The 27,059-nt window shown below is 37.7% G+C and overlaps 1 protein-coding gene and 1 pseudogene across 1 annotated transcript; one reads left to right on the top strand and one right to left on the bottom strand.

Annotated features, from left to right (window-relative positions):
• Window positions 1–9,414: 9,414 nt before the first annotated feature.
• On the bottom strand, window positions 9,415–12,565 carry LOC102926273 (olfactory receptor 5B12-like). The gene is made up of 2 exons (XM_006995031.2): window positions 12,481–12,565; window positions 9,415–10,391 (listed from the first exon to the last, which is right to left on the bottom strand). Exon 2 carries the CDS (start codon window positions 10,366–10,368, stop codon window positions 9,415–9,417), a length of 954 nt encoding a protein of 317 aa, XP_006995093.1. The 5' UTR covers window positions 10,369–10,391; window positions 12,481–12,565.
• Window positions 12,566–17,596: 5,031 nt separating this feature from the next.
• Window positions 17,597–20,952, top strand: LOC102905656 (cell division cycle and apoptosis regulator protein 1 pseudogene; annotated as a pseudogene).
• The last annotated feature ends 6,107 nt before the right edge of the window (window positions 20,953–27,059 follow it).

The raw sequence follows: 27,059 nt of genomic DNA, 5'->3' as shown, positions 1-27,059 counted from the left end.
TAGAATGTAGGAAAGGAATAGATATTTTAGAAGAAATGTTTTTTTGTTCCTTTTCACTTAATTATTTATCACCAATTCAGAAATATTTTCTTTAAGAAAAATACTGCTTAAGTAGTCAGAAAATTCATATGCTGTTACTTAGAACTATATAAGTTATGAAGTACAATAATTTAGTTTTGTTGGCTTGTATTCTGTATTTGGTTTATGCAATTCAGTATTAATTAGATCAAATAATATTCTTTGCCTCATAGTGGAAACTCCATCATTTAAATTATTTTAACCTCAGGTTCAAGATTTCTGTATCATCAAAACCATGTGAAATTAAGTCATTGGGAGTGAAGTCTTAGGATTCTGCATGACAAAAATCTCAAGATAATTCCTCATAAGCCTATTCCTGAGAACAATTGATTTATGTCAGATATAAATATTATGGACTTATTTTGAACTTTAATAATTATTGAAAAATGAGACCATGAATGATAAAGAGAGCAAGCAGAAGTATATGCCGTGATTTGGAAGGAAGAACAAGAAGGGGAAGTTATGTAATTATACACTAATTAATAAATAAATGGTAATTAATAATCATAATAATAAAACAATTGAAAATATAACTGTTGTCAGTGTACACACGAAGTTGGCCTACAAAGGACTTTATGTCAGTTTATGGAACAGTACTATATGTGGATTTTCAAGCATTATAATATTGATCTAAAAATAAATTGACATCTTATTTCTTACAAAGTACACTCCAAATCACTATAAATTAGTCATATTACCAATTCATGAAGACAGAGTTCTCATTTTTAAAACAAGTGTTCAAAGAAATCACAAACAATAAATAATTACAAATAACTATTCCTTAAAGATACCGATCCAAAGTTTCAGATGCTTGAAAAATACATCAGAATTCATTGACTAAGTTTAGTGAAGACTTTAGTTTTCCAACAACTTTCTTGAATGAATTTTGGACATCTTTGTTCCTCAGGCTGTAGACCACAGGGTTCAGCATGGGGATGACCATGGTGTGAAACACAGATGAAGTTTTGTCTGTCTCCATGGAATGATGTGTTCTACAGAAAGGAAATAATAGCATTTACTACAAATGATCTTATGTGTTACTCAACATAAAAGTATGATCTTCCTTTAAATTTAATTATTAATTTTTGCTGGTTAAGTGGAGTAAGGAGAAATTATTTCCCTTAAACAATTCCTTGTTTGTACAGTTTTCAAATAGCTCCCCAAACTGGCCTCTGAAATGCCAACATGGTCTCACATGGTATTACTTTAAGGAGATAAGACTCTGACCAGAGCTCCTTTGTTTTCCATTCATCGAAGTAAACTCCAATATATTTAGGACACACAATGGCCTTTCTGCAGAGATTTTGCGGTGAGTCTGAAACCCCCAAGAGGAAAAACATATCCGCTTTGGTGAAGTTGTGGTAGAGATCATTTTAACATTTCTATCCACAGATGAAGAAACAGACTTCACTGCTATATAGTTACCAAATAGACAAAAAAAAAACAATATTGTGGTATCTATAAGACCTGAACTAAGGCTTCGTAGTTCCCTGATAATGATTGTGCCTCCAAGTCCTGATGCCTCAGTAAACTTGGAACTTTTACAAGTACTGGAGAGAGTGTCTCTCCACCTTATTTATATAACCTTCTAAGAATGAATTGCTGAGTGATTAAAGATTGTCATTAATTGTTTTCTGAGAGCAAGATAAGATTATATATCTGATATGCATATTTAATTGAAAAAATATGATTGATGTAGAAGCAATAGAGCAGTGACCTTGTCTCATTTTAGCCCATCTGAGTGCCTTTTCTAAAACATTGACATTGGAGGCTAGGGATGTAGTGATAAAACACTTGCACCATATATATGAGACCATGAGTTTGATTCCCAACAATCTCAAAATGTGCATAGGTCTAGTATTCAAATTAGCTCATAAGTATTAATTTCAACTATTAATAATTACTGGAGATCGAGCTTAAGAGATAAAATTGTGTGTGATTTTTGTCATATCAATAGTTCATTATTTTCTTTTTATTCATATACACAAATTTAAAGAAGGCTATCTTCCCTGTAGACATGTCAGCTTCAACAACTATAAAGTTAATTATCTGTATTGTATTCATATATGCATGTCAGCATTAGTAAGATGAACAGAGGTCACATTAAAATCCCAGAAACTAGTGTTATATTTAGGAAGTGATCTCCTATGCCAACGCATTCAAGACTACTTTCTACTTTCTCTTCTTTCCAGTTCAGAGTAACTAGATTTATGTTGTGGTTTTTAATCCACTTGAACTTAAATTTTGTGCATGGTGACAGGTATGGATCTATTTGGAGCCTTCTACATGTTGACATCCAGTTATGCCAGCACCATTTGTTGAAGATGCTTTCTTTTTTCCATTGTACAGTTTTGGCTACTTTGTCAAAAATTATGTGTTCATAGATTTGTGGATTAATGTCAGGGTCTTCAATTCAATTCCATTGGTCCACATGTCGGTTTTTATGCCAGTACAAAGCTGTTTTTATTACTGCAGCTCTATAGTAGAGCTTGAGGTCAGGGATTGTGATGCCTCCAAAGGTTGTTTTATTGTACAGGATTCTTTTGGCTATCCTGGGTTTTTGTTTTTCCATATTAAGTTGAGTATTGTTCTTTTCAGGTCTGTGAAGAATTCTGTTGGTATTTTGAAGGGGATTGCATTGAATCTGTAGATTGCTTTTGGTAGGATTGCCATTTTTACTATGTTAATCCTGGCTACCCATTAGTATGGGGGATCTTTCCACTTTCTGACATCTTCTTCAATTTCTTTTTTCAGGGACTTAAAGTTCTTGTCATGTAGGTCCTTCACTTGCTTAGTTAGAGTTACCCCAAGGCATTTTATATCATTTGTGGCTATTGTAATGGGTGATGTATCTCTGATTTCTTTCTCAGCCTGTTTGTCAATTGTACATAGGAGGGCTACTGACTTTTTTGAGTTGATCTTATATCCTGCTATGTTGCTCAAGGTGTTTATAAGCTGTGTAAGTTCCTTGGTCGAATTTTTTGGATCACTCATGTATACTATCATGTCATCTGCAAATAGGGAAAGCTTGACTTCTTCCTTTCCAATTTGTATCCCCTTCATCAACTTATGTTGTCTTATTGCTCTGGCTAGAACTTCAAGTACTACATTGAATAAGTATGGGGAGAGCAGACAGTCTTGCCTCATCCCTGATTTTTGTGGAATCGCTTTGAGTTTCTCTCCATTTAATTTGATGTTGGTTGTTGGCTTGCTGTAAATTGTCTTTATTACATTTAGGTATATTCCCTGTATTCCTGATTGCTCCAAGACCTTTATTATGAAGGGGTGTTGGATTTTGTCAAATGCCTTTTCTGCATCTAGTGAGATGATCATGTTTTTTTTTTTCTTTGAGATTGTTTATATGGTGTATTACATTGACGGACTTTCGTATGTTGAACCACTCTTACATCCCTGGGATGAAGCCTACTTGATCATGGTGGATAATTGTTTTGATGTGTTCTTGGAGTCTGTTTGCCAGTATTTTATTGAGTATTTTTGCATCAATATTCATGAGGAAGATCGGTCTGTAGTTCTCTTTCTTTGTTGTATCCTTGTTTGGTTTAGGAATCAGGGTAATTGTAGCCTCATAGAAGGAGTTTGGTAATGTTCCTTCTTTTTTTATTGTGTAGAACAATTTAAAGAGTATTGGTATTAATTCTTCTTTGAAGATCTGGTAGAATTCTGACCTGAAACCATCTGGTCCTGGGCTTTTTTTGGTTGGGAGACTTTTAATGACTGTTTCTAATTCCTTAGAGGTTATTGGATTATTTAAATAGTTTATCTGGTTTTGATTTAACTTAGGTATGTGGTACCTATCCAGAAAAGCATCCATTTCTTTTAGATTTTCCAGTTTTTTTGAGTGGAGGTTTTTGAAGAATGACCTGATGATTCCCTGGATTTCCTCATTGTCTGTTGTTATGTCCCCCTTTTCATTTCTGATTTTGTTAATTTCGATGCTCTCTCTCTGTCTTTTCATTAGTTTGGATAAGGGTTTGTCTATCTTATTGATTTTCTCAAGGAACCAAATCTTTGTTTCATTAATTTTTGTATTGTTCTCTTTTTTTTCCTATTTTATTGATTTCAGCTCTCAATTTGATAATTTCCTGGCATCTATTCTTCCTGGGAGACTTTGCTTCTTCTTGTTCTAGAGCTTTCAGGTCGGCTGTTAAGTCACTACAGTGAGATTTCTCCAACTTCTTTATGTGGGCATTTAGTGCTATGAATTTCCCTCTTAGCACTGCTTTCATAGTGCTCCATAAGTTTGGGTATGTGGTGTCTTCATTTTCATTGATCTCTAGGAAGTCTTTAATTTCTTTCTTTATTTCTTCCTTAACCCATTGGTGATTCAGTTGAGCATTATTCAGTTTCCATGAGACTGTAGGTTTTCTGTAGTTTTTGTTGTTGTTGAAATCTAACTTTAAACCATGGTGGTCTGATAGAACACAGGAGGTTATTCTAATTGTTTTGTATCTGTTGAGATTTGCTTTGTGGCCAAGTATGTGGTCGATTTTAGAGAAGGTTCCATGGGGTGCAAAGAAGAAGGTATATTATTTTTTGTTAGGATGGAATGTTCTGTAGATATCAATTAAGTCCATTTGAGTCATGACATCAGTTAAGTCCTTTATTTCTCTGTTAAGTTTCAATTTGGCTGATCTGTCCACTGGTGAAAGTGGGGTGTTGAAGTCTCCCACTATTAATGTGTGGGGTTTTATATGTGGTTTAAGCTTTAGTAATGTTTCTTTTACATATGTGGGTGCCCTTGTATTTGGGACATAAATGTTAAGAATTGAAACTTCATCTTGGTGGATCTTTCCTGTGGTGGGTATGTAATGCCCTTTTTGATCTCTTTTGATTGATTTTAGTTTGAAGTCTATTTTGTTGGATATTAGGATGGCTGCCCCTGCTTGTTTCTTAAGACCATTTGATTGGAAAGTCTTTTCCCAGCCTTTTATTCTTAGGTAGTGTCTGTCTTTGAATTGAAGGTGTGTTTCTTGTATGCAGCAGAAAAATGGGTCCTACTTTCGTATCCATTCTGAAAGCCTATGTCTTTTTTATAGGTGAGTTAAGTTCATTGATATTAAGGGATATTAATGACCAGTGATTGTTCATTCCTGTTATTTTTTGGTGGCAGTATATGTGTACTTCTCTTCTTTGGGGTTTATTGCTGTGGCATTATCTATTGCCTGTGTTTTCAAGGGTGTATCTGACTTCCTTAGGTTGGAATTTTCCTTCTAGTGTTTTCTGTAGGGCTGGTTTATGGATAAGTATTGTTTAAATCTGCTTGTCTTGGAATGTCTTGTTCACTCCGTCTATGATGATTGAAAGTTTTGCTGGGTATATTAGTCTAGGTTGGCATCCATGGTCTCTTAGTGTCTGTAGTACATCTGACCAGGGCCTTCTGGCTTTCAGAGTCTCCATTGAGAAATCAGGTGTTTTCTGGTGGGTTTGCCTTTATATGTCACTTGGCCTTTTTCCTTTGCTGCTCTTAATATTCTTTCTTTATTCTGTAAGTTTAGTTGTTTAATTATTATGTGGCAAGGGGACTTTTGGGGAGGTCTATTCTGTTTGGTGTTCTATGGGCTTCTTGTATCTTCATAGGCATTTCCTTCTTTAAGTTGGGAAAGTTTTCTTCTATGATCTTGTTAAATATATTTTCTGTGCCTTTGAGTTGGTATTCTTCTCCTTCCTCTATTTCTGTTATTCATAGGTTTGATCTTTTCATGGTGTCCAAATTTCTTGGACATTTTGGTTCATGACTTTGTTGGCTTTAGTGTTTTCTTTGACTGATGAATCTATTTCTTCTATCGTTTCTTCAATGCCAGAGATCCTCTCTTCCATCTCTTGCATTCTGTTGGTTATACTTGCATCTGAAGTTCCTGTTTGTTTACTCAGATTTTCTATTTCCGGCATTCCCTCTGTTTGTGTCTTCTTTATTTTTTCTATTTCCCTTTTCAGGTCTTGGACTGTTTTCTTCATCTGTTTCACTGCTTTTTCATGTTTTTTTTCTTGGATTTATTGTTTTCTTCTGCCTTGTCCTTTCCTCTAGTTTTTATGGTGTTCTTCCCATTTTTTGTTTGTCTTTTCCTCAGTTTCATTTTTTATTTCTTCTATATAAGGCTCTATCCTCTTCATGATGTTATTCATAAGTTTGCTTTCTTCTGCTTCTTCCATTTTGTGATGTTCAGGTCTAGCTGTTGGAGGAGGGCTAGGTTCTGGTGATGCTGTATTGCTCTTCATTTTGTTGTATGTACTTCTGCCTTGACATCTGCTTATCTCCTTGTGGATTCGTTCTTGGTCTTATCAGCACTCTTGGTCCAGACAGAGCTAACAGATTCAGGAAGCCTCTCTCTGATCCAAATGGAAGCTCTCTTGTCCAGATGGGAGCTCAGGGGTGGGATGGGAGCTAGGGGCTGGTCTCTGAGTCTCAAGGAGTGGCTGGGGTCGTGGGCGGATGGGCATGGGGGCAGGGCATGGAGATTGCAGGGTCTGCTGGGGGTCTTGGAGAAGGAGAGCCTTCCCAGTGGAGGTAGAAGGGATCCTGCCCAATGGCCAGAATCTGGGGCCAAGTTGGGCAGGTCTTCCCCAGAGTGGCTGGTGCCCAGGGATGGGATCTAGGCTGAGCCCAGGCATTCACCTCTTGTCCAGAATGGAAGTCCGGGGCAGGATAGGAGCTGGGGGGTGGGCCCATATCACATTTTTGTAAATTCAATTCTTCAGTTGAGGGACATCTAAGTTGTTTCCAGGTTCTGGCTATTATGAATAAAGCTTCTATGAACATAGTTGAGCATGTGGTATGATTGGGTATTCATATGACCAAGAGCGGTATAGCTGGGTCTTGAGGAAGATTGATTCCCAATTTTCTGAGAAACTGCCACACTGATTTCCAAAGTGGTTGTACAAGATTGCATTCCCACCAGCAGTGGAGTAGAGTTCCCCTTGCTCCACATCCTCTCCAACATAAGCTGTCTTCAGTGTTTTTTATCTTAGCCATTCTGACAGGTGTAAGATGGTATCTCAGAGTCATTTTGATTTGCATTTCCCTGATGACTAAGGATGTTGAGCAATTCCTTAAATGTCTTTCAGCCATTTGAGTTTCCTCTGTTGACAATTCTCTGTTTAGCTCTATAGCCCATTTTTTTTTAAATTGGATTGTTAGATATTTTGATGTCTAGTTTCTTGAATTATTTATATATTTTTGAGACCAGCCCTCTGTCAGATGTGGGATTGGTGAAGATCTTTTCTCATTCTGTAGGCTGTCATTTTGTCTTATTTACCATGTCCTTTGCCTTAAAGAAGCTTCTCAGTTTCAGGAGGTCCCATACATTAACTGTTCCTCTCAGTGTCTGTGCTACTGGTGTTATGTTTAGGAATTAGTCTCCTGTGCCAATGCATTCAAGACTACTTCCTATTTTCTATTCTATGAGGTTCAGTGTAACTGGTTTTATGTTGAGGTTTTGATTCACTTGGACTTGAGTTTTGTGCATGGCAATAGCTATGGATCTATATGCAATTTAGACCAATACCTATGGAGCCTCCATGGGGCTGGACTAGGGCCTTTGCTTAAGCAAGACAGTTTTATAGCTTGATCTGCTTAAGGGGTCCCCTGGCAGTAGGATCAGGATACATCCCTGGTGCATCAGCTGGCTTTTTGGATCCAACTACCTATGGTGGGACACCTCATACAGCCTTGAGGCAGGGGGAGGGACTTGGTCTTGCCTCTATTGAATGTAGCAGGCTCTGCTGCCTCCCCATGGGAGGCCTTACCTTCTTGTAGGAGGGAATGGGGGTAGGTTGGGGGGAAGGCTGGAGGGATGAGAGGAGGAAAGAGGGGAATCTGTGATTGGTATGTAAAATGAGTAAATTTTACATACCAATCTTTCTTAATAAAAAGAAAAGAAAAAACAACCAATAAAGAAAAAAAAAGAAAATTGATAATGCAGTGAAGTACGAAGCATAGATGGATATAGTCTTTCAATATCCTACACTGGACTGCATTTTTAAGTTTGTGGTAAAAATGAATGTAGGATATCAGATAATTAAGACAGCAAAAATGACATTGAAGCTCACTGTATAAACAAGAACCAGCTCAGTGACATATCTGTCAGAGCAAGCAAGAACAATAACTTCTGGAATATCACAGATGATATTGGATGGTGGATCACATGGGGCCCACAGAAGGAAAGACTGAAAGTGTTCTGATTGTGGATGGAGGCATTCAGGAAACCACAGAAATAGGAACCTATAGAAAGACACACACTTGTAGTCATTGTGGTGGCATAGTATAGGAGCTTAACACTGCTGCGTATAGCTATCACAGGCCTTTGAGGCCAGCAGGTAACTTTCCAAAGTACGAAAGGTTACAAAAATGAACATCTGAGCAGCACAGTCATTGTAGGAAATGTCTTTTCCTGTGTCAATGAGTTAAAAATAACAAATACTAAAATAGGTGCAAGGAAAAGGAAAATTCATTTACTCTTGATGAGTTTTTAAACATGTGTAGCCACTGTGAAAATCAGTACAGAGAATTCTCAGAATGCTAAAAATGGTATGATCAAGCCATACTATACATATGATCAAGATATATTATTCCTTGGCATATGCCCAAAGACTCAACATCCTATTCCACAGACATTTTCAGAGCTGTGTTCATTGATGCTCTATTCACAATACTTAAGAAATGGAAACTATCTAAAATCCTTTTAAATAATGAATACATAATGTAAATATTGTAGATATACTCTGTGGAATACTATTCAACTGTAAATAAAAAGGAAAACTTGAACCATACAGGTAAATGGAGGTAACAAGAAAAAATAATGTTGAATTAGTTAACCCAAATGCAGAAAGACAAATATCAAATATTCTCTATCAATAGAGAATCTTAAAATCTTCAAATGTTAGCACATATCCTTAGTAAATAAAAAATTATGATGATAAAAAGATACCATTTTGGTGTAAGTGAGTTGAGAAGTAACAGAGGATAGCATTTTATATGAGATCTGATCTGGTAAATATGAAAGACAGTGTCTTAGAGAGTCAGCATAGAAAAGATAAAGAAGAGAGCATAATAAATATATTCATACTTTTAAGACACTTTATGCCAACTATGTGGAGTAGTTTGTGATGTTGAGTATACCTGGTGTTATAATTTTGGTTTTGAACTGAATTAAATCTTGTTTCGGGCAAGATGATCACAGTTTACTCTAAATTATATTCCAAAAAAAAATGAACAATGAAGTTTCATATGAAAATCACAGATAAGAAATAATTACAATTGAAGATATTATTAGACAATATAGGCCCAATGAAGTTTTTCATGCCTTGAAAAAGCTTTAGTTAGTTGACTAAGCCCCATGAAGACAGCATTTTTCCAGCAACCTTCTTGAATGCATTCTTGACTTCTTTGTTTCTCAAGCTATAGACCAGAGGGTTCAACACAGGAGTGATCATGGTGTAGAACATAGATGCCATTTTGTCTTTGTCCATAGAGTGACTGGAGTTGGGCCGTAAGTACATGAAGATGATTGGCCCATAGAAGAGAGAAACAGTGGTGAGGTGTGATATACAGGTTGAGAAAGCTTTTTTTTTGCCTTCTACTGAACGAATCCTCAAGATTGCAATGAAAATAAGTAAGTAAGAACTCAAGATAACCACAAGAGCAAAAACCATATCAAATGTGCAGAACATAAAGACTATAATCTCATTTATGTGAATATCAGAACAGGACAGAGCAAGTATTGGGGGAATGTCACAGAAAAAGTGATTAATCACATTGGAATGACAGAAGGAGAGGTGGAAAGCAAAAGCAACATGGATGGAGGATTGCAGAAGTCCATTGATGTAGCAAAAGGTAACAATTAGGACACATGTGGTCCTTGTCATGGAGCTTGAATAATGTAGGGGCTTACATACTGCTGCATGACGATCAAAAGCCATTGAGGCCAGAAGGAAACTTTCAGCAGTGGCAAAGGCTATCAAGAAGAACATCTGGGCAGCACATGCATTATAGGATATGATCTTCTGTTCTGTGAGAAACCCTTCCATTACTTTGGGAGTGACTGCTGAAGCATAAACAAAGTCCACAAGGGAGAGGTTACAGAGGAAATAGTACATGGGAGTGTGCAGTCGGGAGTCTAGGAGAATCAACATGATCATCCCGAGGTTCCCAATCAGTGTGATCAAATAAAGGAGAGTAAAAGTGATAAATAAAGGGACCTGAAGCTCTGGGGCATCTGTTAACCCCACAAGAATAAATTCAGTCACTTCTGAAATATTTTCCATGAAAGTCATTTGGGAATTGCTGTGTGATATGCCTAAGAGGAGATAAAAAAAAAAGTTAGCTGATAATCACTATCAAATAAAAAATGTGAGCAAGTTCTTGTGCCTATATTTTGTCTTTCTATCCAGAGCAGAAGTTACATGCATAATGACATACTGAAACTGGGTAGGAGCAGGTAAAGTTTGTTCATGTGGAATTGGTACATCTGGTAATTCAAACTTCTTTGTAGGCAGTTGCTGCCACAGGTGTTCCATATCATAAGTGTGGGGCTCAATTTCATTTGACTGGATTTACAACTGTATAGCTTGTTCTAAACTAAACTGTATAATATTAATTATAACCATTTCTAATAGCTACAAACATTCTTGTTTAAGATAAACATTGAAAACTTACCCAGCAGAGAAAACTGCAAAGAACAGGTCATCAAAATTTGTTATTATACAACAAATTTGAAAATGTGTTTCCCTTCTCCAATATATCCTTCACTACTTTAAATATATCCAATGATCTGTGACACTCCTCTACGGACACACAGATCTAATTAATTTCTACACAATTAATGAGAACCTTTGTTGGATAATTTCCTTTAAATATTGGCATCTTTATGAAGGTGTATATTCTATGGAATACATTCTTACTTAAGTACTGATATATTCTAACATGTCAAAGTAAAGGTGTAGGTCAGTGGGGTGGCATAGTGAGTATATGGAATTGGTGCCACCTGGTGAAAGAAAAGACTGACTTCCCATGTATATTATGGCATGTTTGTGCACCACAAATACGTACTCTAATAAATATATTAAAAAGAAAAACAAACAAAAAAGGACTAAGGGTTAAGATTCAGAGGTAGGGGAGCTTGCCAGCTTGCACAATACCCTGGGTTCATTCCCCGGACACAAATTAAAAACAATAAGTAAAAAGGGAATTTTCAAAAAGGCAGAAGCAAAGATTTGTTGCTCACTCTTCATATAATTTTTCTTTTTCCTACAGAACATTTCTTTTTTCCCAACAGCATTAATTTATTTACTTCATTTGTATTTAAAGAATGAAAACAATAAAATGGAAGAATTTCTCTTAGTCTTCCCTATATTCTTACTCTCACAACCAAGCCATATTTCATAGTGCATCTGGCTGTATTTCCCTCCATGGTAGAGGAAGTAACAAGTGACTGTACTACGGTGACTTCAGTAAGAAACAGCCTTTGAATCCTGCAGACAGGTTTGACTATGGAATGTTAATCTTACTTATTTTTCTGCACCAAGCATCCTTCTTATTCAGAGCAGGAGATGCTTGCTACTGCCTCATCTTCCTTTAAGGGTAGCTATCCCCTTAACCTTTTCTAATGGAATCTGGTTGTCTGACCTTAGAGAGTTTTATACTTTAATGACATTTAATGGAATGAAAAGTGAGCCCAGAGTGAGAGGCCTGCTAGAAACGGTGGTCTGTTCTTTAAGGGCTTAAAATGTCTGGATGCTATTTTTCATTTTTTTCCTCATTAGTAAATTTAAAATGGTTGGGCATTCTATCCCCTATTACAGATCTAACTTGCTATGGATAATTACTTGTTTGTAGTTTTTATTCTTCAAACTTGATTTTAGATGATTTTCCAAATACATTTTTAGGAATATTGTCTGTTTTCAGCCTCCCTTTTTATAACCCCTGTTAACATTCCCCCTCCCCACAAATCTTTCACATGTTCATGTTTGTTCATTTTGTTTCATGACTCACTGTGATAAACTGCACATTTTGTACACATGTGGGTCAGCAGTAATCTGTAGCTTGGTGAAGCTTGGTGAGCTAGTAGTGGGTATACAAATGCAGAGAGTCATTCCTGCTCTTCTAGGGTCTAGCAATATAGCCAGTATTTCAGAGATAAGGTTTTGTGTCCTGTGAAAATCTTCCCCTTCAATGATGTAGTTTTGGCAGTCTTTTCTGGTCCCAGTGCAGGCAACTACAGTAATTTCAATAGTTTTATGTACAGTCTAGAGCATGATATTTTGTATTACTCTAAACCATCATTTTGCTCCAGCGTACTTTCTGCAACTTCCTCTAAAATATTTCCCCAACTTCAGAGAGGGGGATATGAGTGTCTTGTTTAAGATGTATGCCTTTAAAATACTTACTGTTGTCCTAGGAACCGGAAAGTAGAGGAAGAAGGGCTGCAAAGATGGGATATGGATATGTAAAACTTTCACATCTACAGCATTGACCCAATGTCCACATCCAGGAAATCATCTCCTTGTGTATTCTTCTTCCACATCTGAAACTTTGCTTTGGAAGTAATTCTGGGCTTGTGCTTAAAAACTTCAAGTTACAGGTTACAGGCTTTGCAAATATCAAGGGGAATAGTGTCATGAGATTTCATATCTCTAGAGGCCTATAATCCAAGCAAACACTTCAGAGAGTTGTTAGCATTTTTTCTAAGAGTGTTTATGAAGGTGTTGGGGAATAGCAGTTCAGGGACTAAACTTACAATCATCAGTTCTACTGGACTACATCCATGTTAGACAGAAAAATAACAACAACAAGCTTCATTGAAGTCTCTGCACACATCATAGAACTCTTGTTTGCATTCATTATTATATTTTTCATTATTTAAAACAAGTTTCAATTCAAATATGTTTGATCACATTCTTCCCCTCTCCAAATATACAGCTTTACCACAAAAGAATTGGTATGACCTCAACACAAAATTTTCTTTCAGCTTATGTTTTGTAAGGAAAATATCCATTTTTTTTACCACCACAGATCTAGTTTGGTTTAATTTATTCATATTTGTTTTATTTTTAAATTGCAATACATAATGAATATAAGTGCATTGTAAAATATAATGACATAATATAGATATATATAATGAAATGATCATTCTGTAGGTCTATTTTGCATAGTCCTCATCTTATGCATCCTTATTTTTTTTAATTCTCAGAACTTTAATGTTCTTCCTACCTTAAACTCCATTCAATTTATTTAAATAATACAATAAGATACCTTATAACTAAACTACAGGAAAGAGTTACTTCCTCGAAAAATTAAGAGAATTTATTGTTTTTCTGATCTCAAGTCCTATGGTGGAACTTTCACTAGCCTTAGGGACACGGCTCCTTAATACATTGGAATATACCTGAATCGTTCTTTTCCAGAGATCTGTACCCATGATAAACTGGATTTGTGTCTTGAATGGAATAATATGTTTCAAAAATATGATGCCCAGTTAGAGCTTTTAAAAGCAGAATGGAAGGTGCTCTATGGACCCTGGGTTAAGAATCCTGACAAGAAGCCGGGCGGTGGTGGCGCACGCCTTTAATCCCAGCACTCGGGAGGCAGAGCCAGGTGGATCTCTGTGAGTTCGAGGCCAGCCTGGGCTACCAAGTGAGCTCCAGAAAAGGCACAAAGCTACACAGAGAAACCCTGTCTCGAAAAACCAAAAAAAAAAAAGAAAAAAAAAGAAAAAAAAAAAAAGAATCACATTTAAAAAAAAAAAAAAAAAAAAGAATCCTGACAAGACAAGTGACGATTTCTTAAAGAAGTGTCATATTAAAGTATATTTTTATGTGTATGTGTGTGTGTGTTTCCAAGGTTTATCTCTAAAGGTTACTTCTCTCTCTCTCTCTCTCTCTCTCTCTCTCTCTCTCTCTCTCTCTCTCTCTCTTCCAATATTACCCTAAAATATGATTTGTTATAAGGGCAAATGTTAAAGAATTCTGTCCCAGTAAACAAAGTTGCAAGGTGGACTCATCAGGAGTATCATTCAGAAAAGTAGGGTTCTAGGGACATTGGATTACGCATCATATTAAATCTAAGTAATCACATTATAGTTACTGTCTTTGACATCCTTCATTGAAGTGTCTCTCCGAATGGATTATTTAGATCTAAGTGAGCACAATTTACTTACTGTTCCTCTGACAAGATGCCTTTGAAAAACACATTCTGTATCTGAGAGCCATTGGTCATTATCAGTGGCATATAAAGTTCCCTGCCTTTTGTCAGCAGTAAAATAAGATTAGATCATAGGAGCAGAGCCTCCTACCTCATCCAAACTATTTTCGCAATTATTGGAATTCCCTGTCTTTCTGGCCTGCCTGAGTACTATCTTTTATCAATTGGGTTATATTAGTTATTTTTCTGTTTCTGTGATAAAAGACCATGACCAAAAGCAACTCACACATGACAGAGTTTGTTTACATTTATTGTTCCAAACACTTAGAGTCCATGATGGTGGGGAAAACATGCCAACTGGTAGCACGATCTGGAAGCTGGCTGATGACAGTTCTTCCCCATACAGGAAGCAGAAAAAGAGAACTGGATGAAGAGTGAGGCTGTAAACTTTCAAAACCTACCCCCGGTCCTCCAACAGCAATGTACCTCCTACAGATTCTGTAACTTCCCAAATGTCATTATTATCTGGGAACCAGGTGTTCAAATACATGAGCCTCTGGGATAATTTTCTCATTCAAATCCATACCAAAGTTAATTAGAGTAAGACTATTGATTTGTGTGATCCAGTGGCCTAATTTTGAATCCTAAGTTGCCACCTGTGGTGGCATGACCTTCCTCAAGGTATTTATATCTAAAAATTTCAGAAAAAAAACATACAAAAATAATAGTGATGTGTTTTCTTGGGTGAATAATAATGATAAAGTGAGCAGACACGTGCTCAGAGCTTAGGATAGCATGAGGAACATGTTAAGAGTTCAACAAATTTGTGTCACTATTTATTTGTCCATGAAACTGATATCACCTATGGACCTAGGCAGGGCATCTAAATTTTATACTGACTGCCTATCATTCTAAAAACCTCAAAATTAATAGGATTATAAACTTGTTGTATAAAATGCATTGTAGCAAAGGTAGGCATGTCAGGTTTAGGCACTCTAGCCTGTTTTACCAGCTGCTGGAGCTGGTGGGAAGGTCCTGATAGGCTCCCTGACAGCACTGTGGTTCTTGTCTTCTCTCAAGCCTCTCCATGTTGTTGAAGTCACCAAATATCAGAAGATCAATCTCAATCCCTAACATACTTTCTTTCAGGATAATAAATTCATTTGTCGGGAATAACTGCCAACCCCATAGGACAAACATAATTTTTTTCACCTGAATTCTACTTTTCATTAATGACTGTATTGAATTGTTCCTAATATTTTCAGGCATATCCAACTTTTTGACATTGTGAGACTATGTTTCTAGATACAGAGTTCAATGTCAAGAACTACAAATTGAGTTTAAAAAACAAAAAAAAACCCATAAAATAATTTCATATCATTTTTTTAATCAGAATATTATTTTGTATGGCCACATGTAGATCTATCCCAGGGTATATGAAGCTCCCAAGTTGTAGCCTCACCATGACTACAAGCTTACCAGAAGCTCACTAGCCCAATATTGGCTTTCCAATAAAACTTTTCACCTAGGTAATCCAAGTGGACAACAATCTTGTCAAATTCATTGATCAGGAAAGACACTTTTGGCATTATTTTTTTTCAAATCCTATTGTATTATTTTGGTACTTTACTAACTGAATTTACAAGCTCCTCAAAGTTCTTCAAAACTCATTGAAGCCTTTTTCACTGCATAAAGATTAAATATACCATGAGACTCAGGTAAAGCACTGTCACAAGATCACTGTTCATAAACTCATGAAGGCACACACACACACACACACATAAATAAAAATAAATAAATACACCTATTATATTTGAAGTAGCATTTTATTTCTGGCAAAAGAAATATAAACTTTACTTGAACATTATCATAAGAGGAAAACAAATGGGCAGCCCTGAAAACATATGTACAAGTATTATTATACAGACTGAGCAGTTTATACTCAGAAATATGTTAAGTATAAACATGTACATATATGTACAAAATAAGAAGTAATATAAAATGCCATTAATTTGAAAGGAAGTACATATTAAAGTATTTGAAGTGGAAATATATAATTTTAATCTCAAAATACAAGAAATAATTTAATGATAAAAATAAGTTTTAAATGTAAAATAAGGGAACATACAGAAAAGAGGAGTATGTAACAAAATTTATATTCAGAGACATTGTAGTATTAAAATTATAATAAAATTTTCTTACATGATAGAATGTTTATAGAAATTTCTTGTGGCTTATAATCTACAATTAATTTGCTAAGGATTTTGAAGACTGCCTTCCACCAGCCTTCTTAGATACACTCTTAGTCTCTTTGTTCTTCACACTGTAGGCCAGAGGGTACATCATGGGCCTGATCATGGTGGAGAATAAGGTTACCATTTTGTGAATGCCCCCAAAGTAACTAAAGTTGGGTTGTAAGTACATGAACATATTGTTCCATAGAAAACTGAAACACTGATGAGGTGGGATGCACAAGTGGAGAAAATCTTCCAGCCTTCAGCTGGTGAAGAAAGTCTTTCAGCACTTCGAAGACCAATAGAGAGGAATCAACATTTATTGCTGCCAACATGAGCATTACCCATCTCATTTGCATGATTAATAAAGAGTCAGTAATGATATAATGTCACAGAGAAAGAGGTTAACAACATTGGAATAGTATAAAAATGGAAAGTGAAGACAACATGAATGGAATATTACAAGAGTCCACTGATATAGGAATCATCAACAAGCAGAACAAGCAGGACACATATGGTACTTGTCATGTTGGTGGAGTACTGTAGAGATGTACATATGGCTGCATGATGGTTTTAGGCCATTGAGGCTAAGATGCAACTTCCAATAGTTTCAAAATCTGCAAAGAAAAGCATCTGAGAAGCACATTCATTGTAGGATAAGATCATTTCTCCCCTGAGAAATCCCTCCACACCTTGAGAGTGACAGCTGAAACATAAACACAGTTTACCAGCCAGAGATTACTGAGAAAAAAAGTAGACTATACTGTGAGTAGACTCAGGAGCCAATAGAACAAGCACAACCATCCCAATATACCCAATCAGAATGATCCAAAACAGAAAAAATATTATAAATGATGGGTCTTACAGTTCTGGGGTATCTCTTAACCTCATATGAATAAATTCATTCTCCACTAAAATATTCTCCAGCAAACGCAATTGGGAATGATCATCACTTGCTCCTAAGAGGTGATGATGTAATAACATCTGAAGCATGATCAAGGTCATGATATAGCATCATTTCTTTTGTGAAAAATTTTACAAAAATTAGGCCACCCGTTCCTCCCCGCGCTGGGAGGAGGAGGAGGCGGCGCAACGCGGAGGAAGAGGCCGAAGTTGGTGCATGCACCCGAGCCTGACGGCTTTTAAAATGGCTACGGTGTTCAACCGGCCCCGACTCAGATATCTGTTGTAGAGGAGAAACACGTGAAGGTTTAACCTCCTTGCATCATGGCTCAGTTTGAAGGACAGAAGAATCCACCATGGACTACTCAGTTTACAGCCACTGCGGTATCACAACCAGCTGCACTAGGTGTTCAACAGCCATCACTTCTGGGAGCATCTCCTACCATTTATACCCAGCAGACTGCATTGGCGGCAGCAGGCCTTACCACACAAACGCCAGCAAACTACCAGTTAACACAAACTGCAGCGTTGCATTACAGCAGCAATATTCACAACCTCAGCAGGCCTTGTATAGTGTGCAACAACAGTTACAGCAACCCCAGCAGACAATTTTAACACAGTGCTGTTAAAGGGAAAACCCCTCAAGTTGGTGATAGAGTATTGGTCGAAGCAATTTATAATCCTAATATGCCTTTTAAATGGAATGCGCAAAGAATTCAGACACTACCAAATCAGAATCAGTCCCAAACCCAACCTTTACTGAAGACTCCTACTGCTGTTATTCAGCCGATTGTGCCACAGACGACATTTGGTGTTCAGGCACAGCCCCAACCCGTCATTACTGCAGGCCCAGATTTCAGCTGCTTCTATCTCACCGCTCCTGCAGACACAGCCGCAGCCCTTATTACAGCAGCCGCAGCAGAAAGCTGGCTTATTGCAGCCTTCTGTCCGAATAGTGTCACAGCCTCAGCCGGCCCGGAGACTAGATCCGCCATCTAGATTTTCAGGACAGAGTGACCGCGGGGATCAAGTACCTAATAGGAAAGATGACCGAAGTCATGAAAGGGACAGAGAAAGACGCAGATTCAGAGAAAGATCACCTCAGAGGAAACGTTCCCGGGAGAGGTCACCCCGCAGAGAAAGAGAGCGATCCCCTCGGAGAGTCCGACGTGTTGTTCCCCGCTACACAGTGCAGTTTTCAAAGTTTTCTTTAGATTGTTCCAGTTGTGACATGATGGAACTAAGGCGCCGTTATCAGAATTTATATATTCCTAGTGACTTTTTTGACGCTCAGTTTACATGGGTGGATGCTTTCCCTCTGTCAAGACCATTTCAACTGGGGAATTACTGCAATTTTTATGTGATGCACAGAGAAGTAGAGTCCTTAGAAAAAAATATGGCTGTTCTTGATCCACCTGATGCTGACCACCTGTACAGTGCAAAGGTGATGCTGATGGCTAGCCCTAGTATGGAGGATCTATATCATAAGTCATGTGCTCTTGCTGAAGACCCACAAGAACTCCGTGATGGATTTCAGCATCCTGCTAGACTTGTTAAGTTTCTAGTGGGCATGAAAGGCAAGGATGAAGCCATGGCCATTGGAGGCCACTGGTCTCCTTCGTTGGATGGACCAAACCCAGAAAAAGACCCCTCTGTGTTGATTAAGACTGCCATTAGTTGTTGTAAGGCTCTGACAGGCATTGATCTAAGTGTCTGCACACAATGGTACCGTTTTGCAGAGATTCGCTACCATTGCCCTGAGGAGACCCACAAGGAGCGTACAGTTCCAGCTCATGTGGAGACAGTGGTTTTATTTTTTCCGGATGTTTGGTATTGCCTTCCCACCCGCTCAGAGTGGGAAACCCTCTCCCGAGGATACAAGCAGCAGCTGGTCGAGAAGCTTCAGGGTGAACGCAAGAAGGCTGATGGAGAACAGGATGAAGAAGAGAAGGATAATGGCGAAGTGAAAGAAATCTCCACTCCTACCCATTGGTCCAAGCTTGATCCAAAAGCAATGAAGGTAAATGATCTCCGAAAAGAATTAGAAAGTCGAGCTCTTAGTTCCAAAGGACTAAAATCCCAGTTAATAGCTCGCTTGACAAAACAGCTTAAAGTAGAAGAACAGAAAGAAGAGCAGAAGGAATTAGAGAAGTCTGAGAAGGAAGAGGAAGAGGAGGATGATAGGAAGTCTGAGGATGATAAAGAGGAGGAAGAGAGAAAGCGACAAGAGGAAATGGAGCGGCGGCGTCAAGAAAGAAGGTACATTTTGCCCGATGAACCAGCCATCATTGTCCATCCGAACTGGGCAGCAAAAAGTGGCAAGTTTGATTGCAGCATCATGTCCTTGAGTGTCCTTTTGGATTACAGATTGGAAGATAACAAAGAGCATTCGTTCGAGGTTTCATTGTTTGCAGAACTTTTCAATGAAATGCTTCAAAGAGATTTTGGAGTCAGAATATACAAATCATTACTCTCTCTTCCTGAGAAAGAGGACAAGAAAGAAAAGGAGAAGAAAAACAAAAAAGACGAGAGAAAAGATAAAAAAGAAGAAAGGGATGATGATACTGATGATCCAAAACCAAAACGGAGAAAATCAGGCGATGATAAAGACAAAAAAGAAGACAGAGATGAGAGGAAGAAAGAAGAAAAAAGGAAAGAGGATTCTAAAGATGATGATGAAACAGAAGAAGATAATAATCAGGATGAGTATGACCCGATGGAGACGCCGAGGAAGAGGAAGAAATGAGCAAGGGAGACGTCAGCCGCTATTGCAAGGAGAGGCCCTCTAGAGACAAGGAAAAAGAGAAGACTCAGATGGTCACAGTTAACAGGGATCTACTGATGGCCTTTGTTTATTTTGATCAAAGCTATTGTGGTTACCTTCTTGAAAAGGATTTGGAAGAAATACTATACACTCTTGGATTGCATCTTTCTCGGGCTCAGGTAAAGAAACTTCTCAATAAAGTAGTACTCCGAGAATCATGCTTTTATCGAAAACTAACAGACACCTTGAAAGATGAAGAAAACCAGGAAGAGTCAGAATCATTGCAGGAAGACATGATAGGAAACAGATTATTACTTCCAACACCGACAGTAAAACAGGAATCAAAAGATGGAGAAGAAAATGTAGGACTTATCGTGTACAATGGTTCGATGGTGGATGTTGGAAGTCTCTTACAAAAATTGGAAAAGAGTGAAAAAGTAAGAGCTGAGGTAGAACAGAAGCTCCAGCTATTAGAAGAAAAAACAGATGAAGATGGAAAAACTATATTAAACTTGGAGAATTCTAACAAAAGCCTCTCTGGTGAACTCAGAGAGGTCAAAAAAGACCTTGGTCAGTTACAAGAAAACTTGAAGGTTTCAGAAAACATGAATTTGCAGTTTGAAAACCAATTGAATAAAACACTCAGAAATCTATGCACAGTTATGGATGATATCCACACTGTCCTCAAAAAGGATAACATAAAGAATGAAGACAGAGATCAGAAATCCAAGGAGAATGGATCAAGTGTATGATAAAATGCATTTGGTGATGAGGAGTCATGTTATATAATGTACTATATAAAAATCATGATACAGGAATGTGTGAAGGCAATGCATGTTTGCTTTTAGTATTATAAACATATATGTTAGTTCAAATGATGTATAAAGTTTTATGAATGTGAGTCTGCTTTTCAAAATTGCCTGGAATTTCTAGCATTCAAATTAAATACTCACTGAGTGGAAGAATTTTGCATTGCAAAATCTTTTAGGATGAACTTTGTTATAGTTTTAACCCCAATAAAGTTCATCAGTTTAATTGACAGTAACATTTAATTACTAAATGTCTTTTATTGAAATATGTAGAAAACTAGCTTTTATTTATAGAGTTATTGTTAGTTTTATAGTTCCTTTTTGGTTTTGGTACAGATCATAAAACAGCATGCTGCTTAATATTTGCAACTTTTTTTAACTAAATATTTTCAGTCTTTAAATGCATTTGTTAAGAAGTTAATTCCTATTCTGGGCCTGATGACTCATTCCAGAAATCCCAAGATTTTGAGTTGGTAGACCAGGCTGGGCTGCATAATGAAATATAGTCTCAGAAACCATTCAATTCATCCAAAAGACACTGTATCTAAAACCCACAACTAGGAAATCGATATGAACTAGCGTTGTGCTTTTTAGAGTTTACATAGATTACTAATCTTGACGGTACTGTTACTGCACTCCGTTGTTTTACTTGCCCTGAATACTTCTATTTTAATTTTGAGAATTAAAAAAAAAAAAAGCAGTGGACTTCAAATGTACAGTTTAGTAACGAGCCAGTAGATTGTCAGTATGATTGATGCCTTAAGTTAAGTCATTAATTAAAAATATTTTTTAATTAATCTGTGTACTTCCTTCAGAATTTTGGTGGATGCTTAGGACTTCAAAAGACAGGAGATAGAATTTACCACACATCAGGAGTTTTTTGTTTGTTTGTTTTTTGAGACGGGGTTTCTCTGTGTAGTTTTGGTGCCTCTCCTGGATCTTGCTCTGTACACCAGGCTGGCCTTGAACTCACGGAGATCCACCTGGCTCTGCCTCCTGAGCTCTGGGATTAAAGGTGTGAGCCATGACCACCCAGCAATATTGACAGTTTTAAAGTTTTCTTTGTGTTGGATGGATGCTGCTGACATCTGATTGGTAGAGCTAAGGGTGTCGCTCAACATCCTGTTTTGTAGGACAGCCCCAACAAGGAGTTAGTAAGACCCATATGCCAGTAGTGCTCAGTTTGAGAAACACTAATAAGGAAGAGAGGGCTAGGTGACATTCTGTGAGTCACATTACACTAGAGAAAGCAAATTTATGGTCAGATTTGGCTACATTCCTTTGATTCAGCACTTGGGAGCCAGAAACAGGCAGATCTCTTGTGAGTTCGCAGCCAATCCGGTCTACATAGTGACTACCAGAACAGCCTGGGCTATTTAGAGACCCTGTCTTGGGCAAGGGTGGGGTGGGGTGTGTGTGTCAGAATTTGTCTGAGGTAATTAACTAGAAGGATGCCTTACTTTCATAAAAAGATAGGTTTGTATTTTATTTCATTTTCTTTTGCTTTGATTTTGATAGAATAATGGTCAAATATTCAGGAACAAGACATTCGAAGACAAAGCCAGATTTAAACAGTACCTATCCACAAACCCAGCCCTACAGAAAGCACTAGAAGGAAAATTCCAAGCGAAGGAAGTCAGATACACACTCGAAAACACAGGCAATAGATAAAGCCACAACAGTAAACCCCAAAGAAGGGAAGTACACACACACTACCACGAAAAACAACAGGGGTGAACAATCACTGGTCATTAATATCCCTTAATATCAACGGACTTAATTCACCTATAAAAAGACATAGAATTACAGAATGGATACAAAAGCAGGACCCATCTTTCTGCTGCATACAAGAAATACATCTCAAATTCAAAGACAGACACTACCTAAGAATAAAAGGCTGGGAAAAGACTTTCCAATCAAATGGCCTTAAGAAACAAGCAGGGGTAGCCATCCTGATATCCAACAAAATAGACTTCAAAGTAAAATCAATCAAAAGAGATCAAGAAGGATATTACATACTCACCACAGGAAAGATCCACCAAGATGAAGTTTCAATTCTGAACATTTATGCCCCAAACACAAGGGCACCGCCATATGTAAAAGAATCATTACTAAAGCTTAAACGACATATAAAACCCCACACATTAATAGTGGGAGATCTCAACGCCCCACTTTCACCACTGGACAGATCTCCCAAATCGAAACTTATCAGAGAAATAAAGGACTTAACTGATGTCATGACCCAATTGGACCTAATAGATATCTACAGAACACTCCATCCTAACAAGAAAGAATACACCTTCTTCTCAGCACCCCATGGAACTTTCTCTAAAATCGACCACATACTTGGCCACAAAGCAAATCTCAATAGATACAAAACAATTAGAATAACCTCCTGTGTTCTATCAGACCACCATGGTTTCAAGTTAGATTTCAACAACAACAAAAACTACAGAAAACCTACAGTCTCATGGAAACTGAATAATGCTCAACCGAATCACCAATGGGTTAAGGAAGAAATAAAGAAAGAAATTAAAGACTTACTAGAGATCAATGAAAGTGAAGATACCACATACCCAAACTTATGGAGCACTATGAAAGCAGTGTTAAGAGGGAAATTCATAGCACTAAATGCCCACATAAAGAAGTTGGAGAAATCTCACTGTAGTGACTTAACAGCCGACCTGAAATCTCTAGAACAAGAAGAAGCAAAGTCTCCCAGGAAGAATAGACACCAGGAAATTATCAAAGTGAGAGGTGAAATTAATAAATTAGAAACTAAGAGAATAATACAAAAAATTAATGAAACAAAGAGTTGGTTCTTTGAGAAAATCAACAAGATAGACAAGCCTTTATCCAAACTAACCAAAAGACAGAGAGAATCCAAATCAACAAAATCAGAAATGAAAAGGGGGACATAACAACAGACATTGAGGAAATCCAGAGAATTATCAGGTCATATTTCAAAAACCTCTACTCCACAAAACTGGAAAACCTAAAAGAAATGGACATTTTTCTGAATAGGTACCACATACCTAAGTTAAATCAAGACCAGATAAACTATTTAAATAACCCAATAACCCCTAAGGAAATAGAAACAGTCATTAAAAGTCTCCCAACCAAAAAAAGCCCAGGACCAGATGGTTTCAGCGCAGAATTCTACCAGATTTTCAAAGAAGAGTTAATACCAATACTCTCTAAATTGTTCCACATAATAGAAACAGATGGAACATTACCAAACTCCTTCTATGAGGCTACAATTACCCTGATTCCTAAACCAAACAAGGATACAACAAAGAAAGAGAACTACAGTCCGATCTCCCTCATGAACATTGATGCAAAAATATTCAATAAAATACTGGCAAACAGACTCCAAGAACACATCAGAAGAATTATCCACCATGATCAAGTAGGTTTCATCCCAGGGATGCAAGGGTGATTCAACATACGAAAGTCCATCAATGTAAAACACCATATAAACAAACTCAAAGAAAAAAACCACATGATCAGCCGGGCGGTGGTGGTGCATGCCTTTAATCCCAGTACTTGGGAGGCAGAGGCAGGCGGATCTCTGTGAGTTCGAGGCCAGCCTGGGCTACCAAGTGAGTCCCAGGAAAGGCGCAAAGCTACACAGAGAAACCCTGTCTTGAAAAACAAAACAAAACAAAACAAAAAAAAGAAAAGAAAAACACATGATCATCTCACTAGATGCAGAAAAGGCATTTGACAAAATCCAACACCCCTTCATGATAAAAGTCTTGGCGTGATCAGAAATACAGGGAACATACCTAAACATAATAAAGGCAATATATAGCAAACCAACAGCCAACATAAAATTAAATGGAGAGAAACTCAAAGCAATTCCACTAAAATCAGGAACAAGGCAAGGCTGTCCACTCTCCCCATACTTATTCAATATAGTACTCGAAGTTCTAGCCAGAGCAATAAGACAACATAAGGAGATTAAGGGGATACAAACTGGAAAGGAAGAAGTCAAGCTTTCCCTATTTGCAGATGACATGATAGTATACTTGAGTGACCCCAAAGATTCCACCCAGGAATTGATAAAGCTTATAAACACCTTCAGGAACATTGCAGGATACAAGATCAGCTCAAAAAAATCAGTAGCCCTCCTGTATACAATGGACAAAGAAGCTGAGAAGGCAATTAGAGATACATCACCCTTTACAATAGCAAAAAATGACATAAAATACCTTGGGGTAACACTAACCAAGCAAGTGAAGGACCTATATGACAAGAACTTTAAGTCTCTGAAAAAAGAAATTGTAGAAGATGTCAGAAAATGGAAAGATCTCCCATGCTCATGGATAGGCAGTGTTAACATAGTAAAAATGGCAATCTTACCAAAAGCAATCTACAGATTCAATGCAATCCCCATCAAAATACCAGCACAATTCTTCACAGACCTGGAAAGAATAATACTCAATTTCATATGGAAAAACAAAAAACCCAGGATAGCTAAAGGAAACCTGTACAATAAAACAACTTCTGGAGGCATCACAATCCCTGACTTCAAGCTCTACTATAGTGCTACAGTAATAAAAACAGCTTGTTATTGGCATAAAAACTGACATGTGGACCAATGGAATCGAATTGAAGACACTGACATTAACCCACACACCTATGGACATACAATTTTTGACAAAAAAGCCAAAAGTGTACAATGGAAAAAAGAAAGCATCTTCAACAAATGGTGCTGGCATAACTGGATATCAATGTGTAGAAGGCTGCAAATAGATCCATATCTGTCACCTTGCACAAAACTTAAGTCCAAGTGGATCAAAGACCTCAACATAAATCCAGTACTCTGAACCTGCTAGAAGAGAAAGTAGGAAGTAGTCTTGAACTCATTGGCATAGGAGATCACTTCCTAAATATAACACCAGTAGCGCAGACACTGAGACAAACAATCAGTCAATGGGACCTCTTGAAACTGAGAAGCTTTTGTAGAGCAAAGGATACGGTCAACAAGGCAAAGCGACAGCCTACAGAATGGGAAAAGATCTTCACCAACCCCACATCTGACAGAGGACTGATATCCAGAATATATAAGGAACTCAAGAAATTAGACATCAAAAAGACCAACAGTCCAATTGAGAAATGGGCTTTAGAACTAAACAGAGAATTCTCAAAAGATGAAACCCAAATGGCTGAAAGACATTTAAGGAATTGCTCAATATCCCTAATCATCAGGGAAATGCAAATCAAAACAACTCTGAGATACCACCTTACCCCTGTCAGAGTGGCTAAGATCAAAAACACGGAAGACATTTTATGCTGGAGAGGATGTGGAACTAGGGGAACTCTCCTCCACTGCTGGTGGGAATGCAAGCTTGTACAACCACTTTGGAAATCAATATGGCACTTTCTTAGAAAATTGGGAAAAAATCTCCCCCAAAATCCAGCTATACCACTCCTGGGCATATACCCAAGAAATGCTCAATCATACCCCAAGAGCACTTGCTCAGCTATGTTCACATCATCATTGTTTGTAATAGCCAAAACCTGGAAACAACCTAGATGCCCTTCAACTGAAGAATGGATAAATAAATTGTGGCACATATACACAATGGAATACTACTCAGCAGAGAAAAACAATGACATCATACGTTTTGCAGGCAAGTGGATGGATCTAGAAAAAATCATCCTGAGTGAGGTAACCCAGACTCAGAAAGACAAATATGGTATGTACTCATTCATAGGAAGATGCTAGATGTGGAACAAGGATGACTGGACTGCTACTCACATCACCAGTGAGGCTACCTGAAAAACGGGACCCCAAAAAAGACACGGAGAAATGGATGAGATCTACATGAACAGCCTGGTCATGAGTGGGAACAATGAAGAGCAACGGTCGAGGGAAAGAGAGTGGAAGATCCTAGCTGGATCAAGAAAAGAGAGGGAGAACAAGGAATAGGAGACCATGGTAAATGAAGACTACATGAGAAGGGGAGGAAGCAGAGAGCTAGGGAGGCCCACGGAGATCCACAAAGATACCCCCGCAAATGACTGCTGGCAATGGTCGAGAGACAGCAGGAACTGACCTACTCTGGTGATGGGATGGCCAGACACCCTGATAGTTGTGCCATAAACCC

This window comes from Peromyscus maniculatus, chromosome 1 (assembly GCF_049852395.1).
Source record: "Peromyscus maniculatus bairdii isolate BWxNUB_F1_BW_parent chromosome 1, HU_Pman_BW_mat_3.1, whole genome shotgun sequence".
Lineage (NCBI taxonomy): Eukaryota > Metazoa > Chordata > Mammalia > Rodentia > Cricetidae > Peromyscus > Peromyscus maniculatus.
This window is presented reverse-complemented; position numbering and strand designations above follow the sequence as displayed.

Bases quoted from the DNA above. Each gene is read 5' to 3' on its own strand.
- LOC102926273 (XM_006995031.2), bottom strand. From the start codon at position 10,368: ATGACTTTCATGGAAAATATTTCAGAAGTGACTGAATTTATTCTTGTG.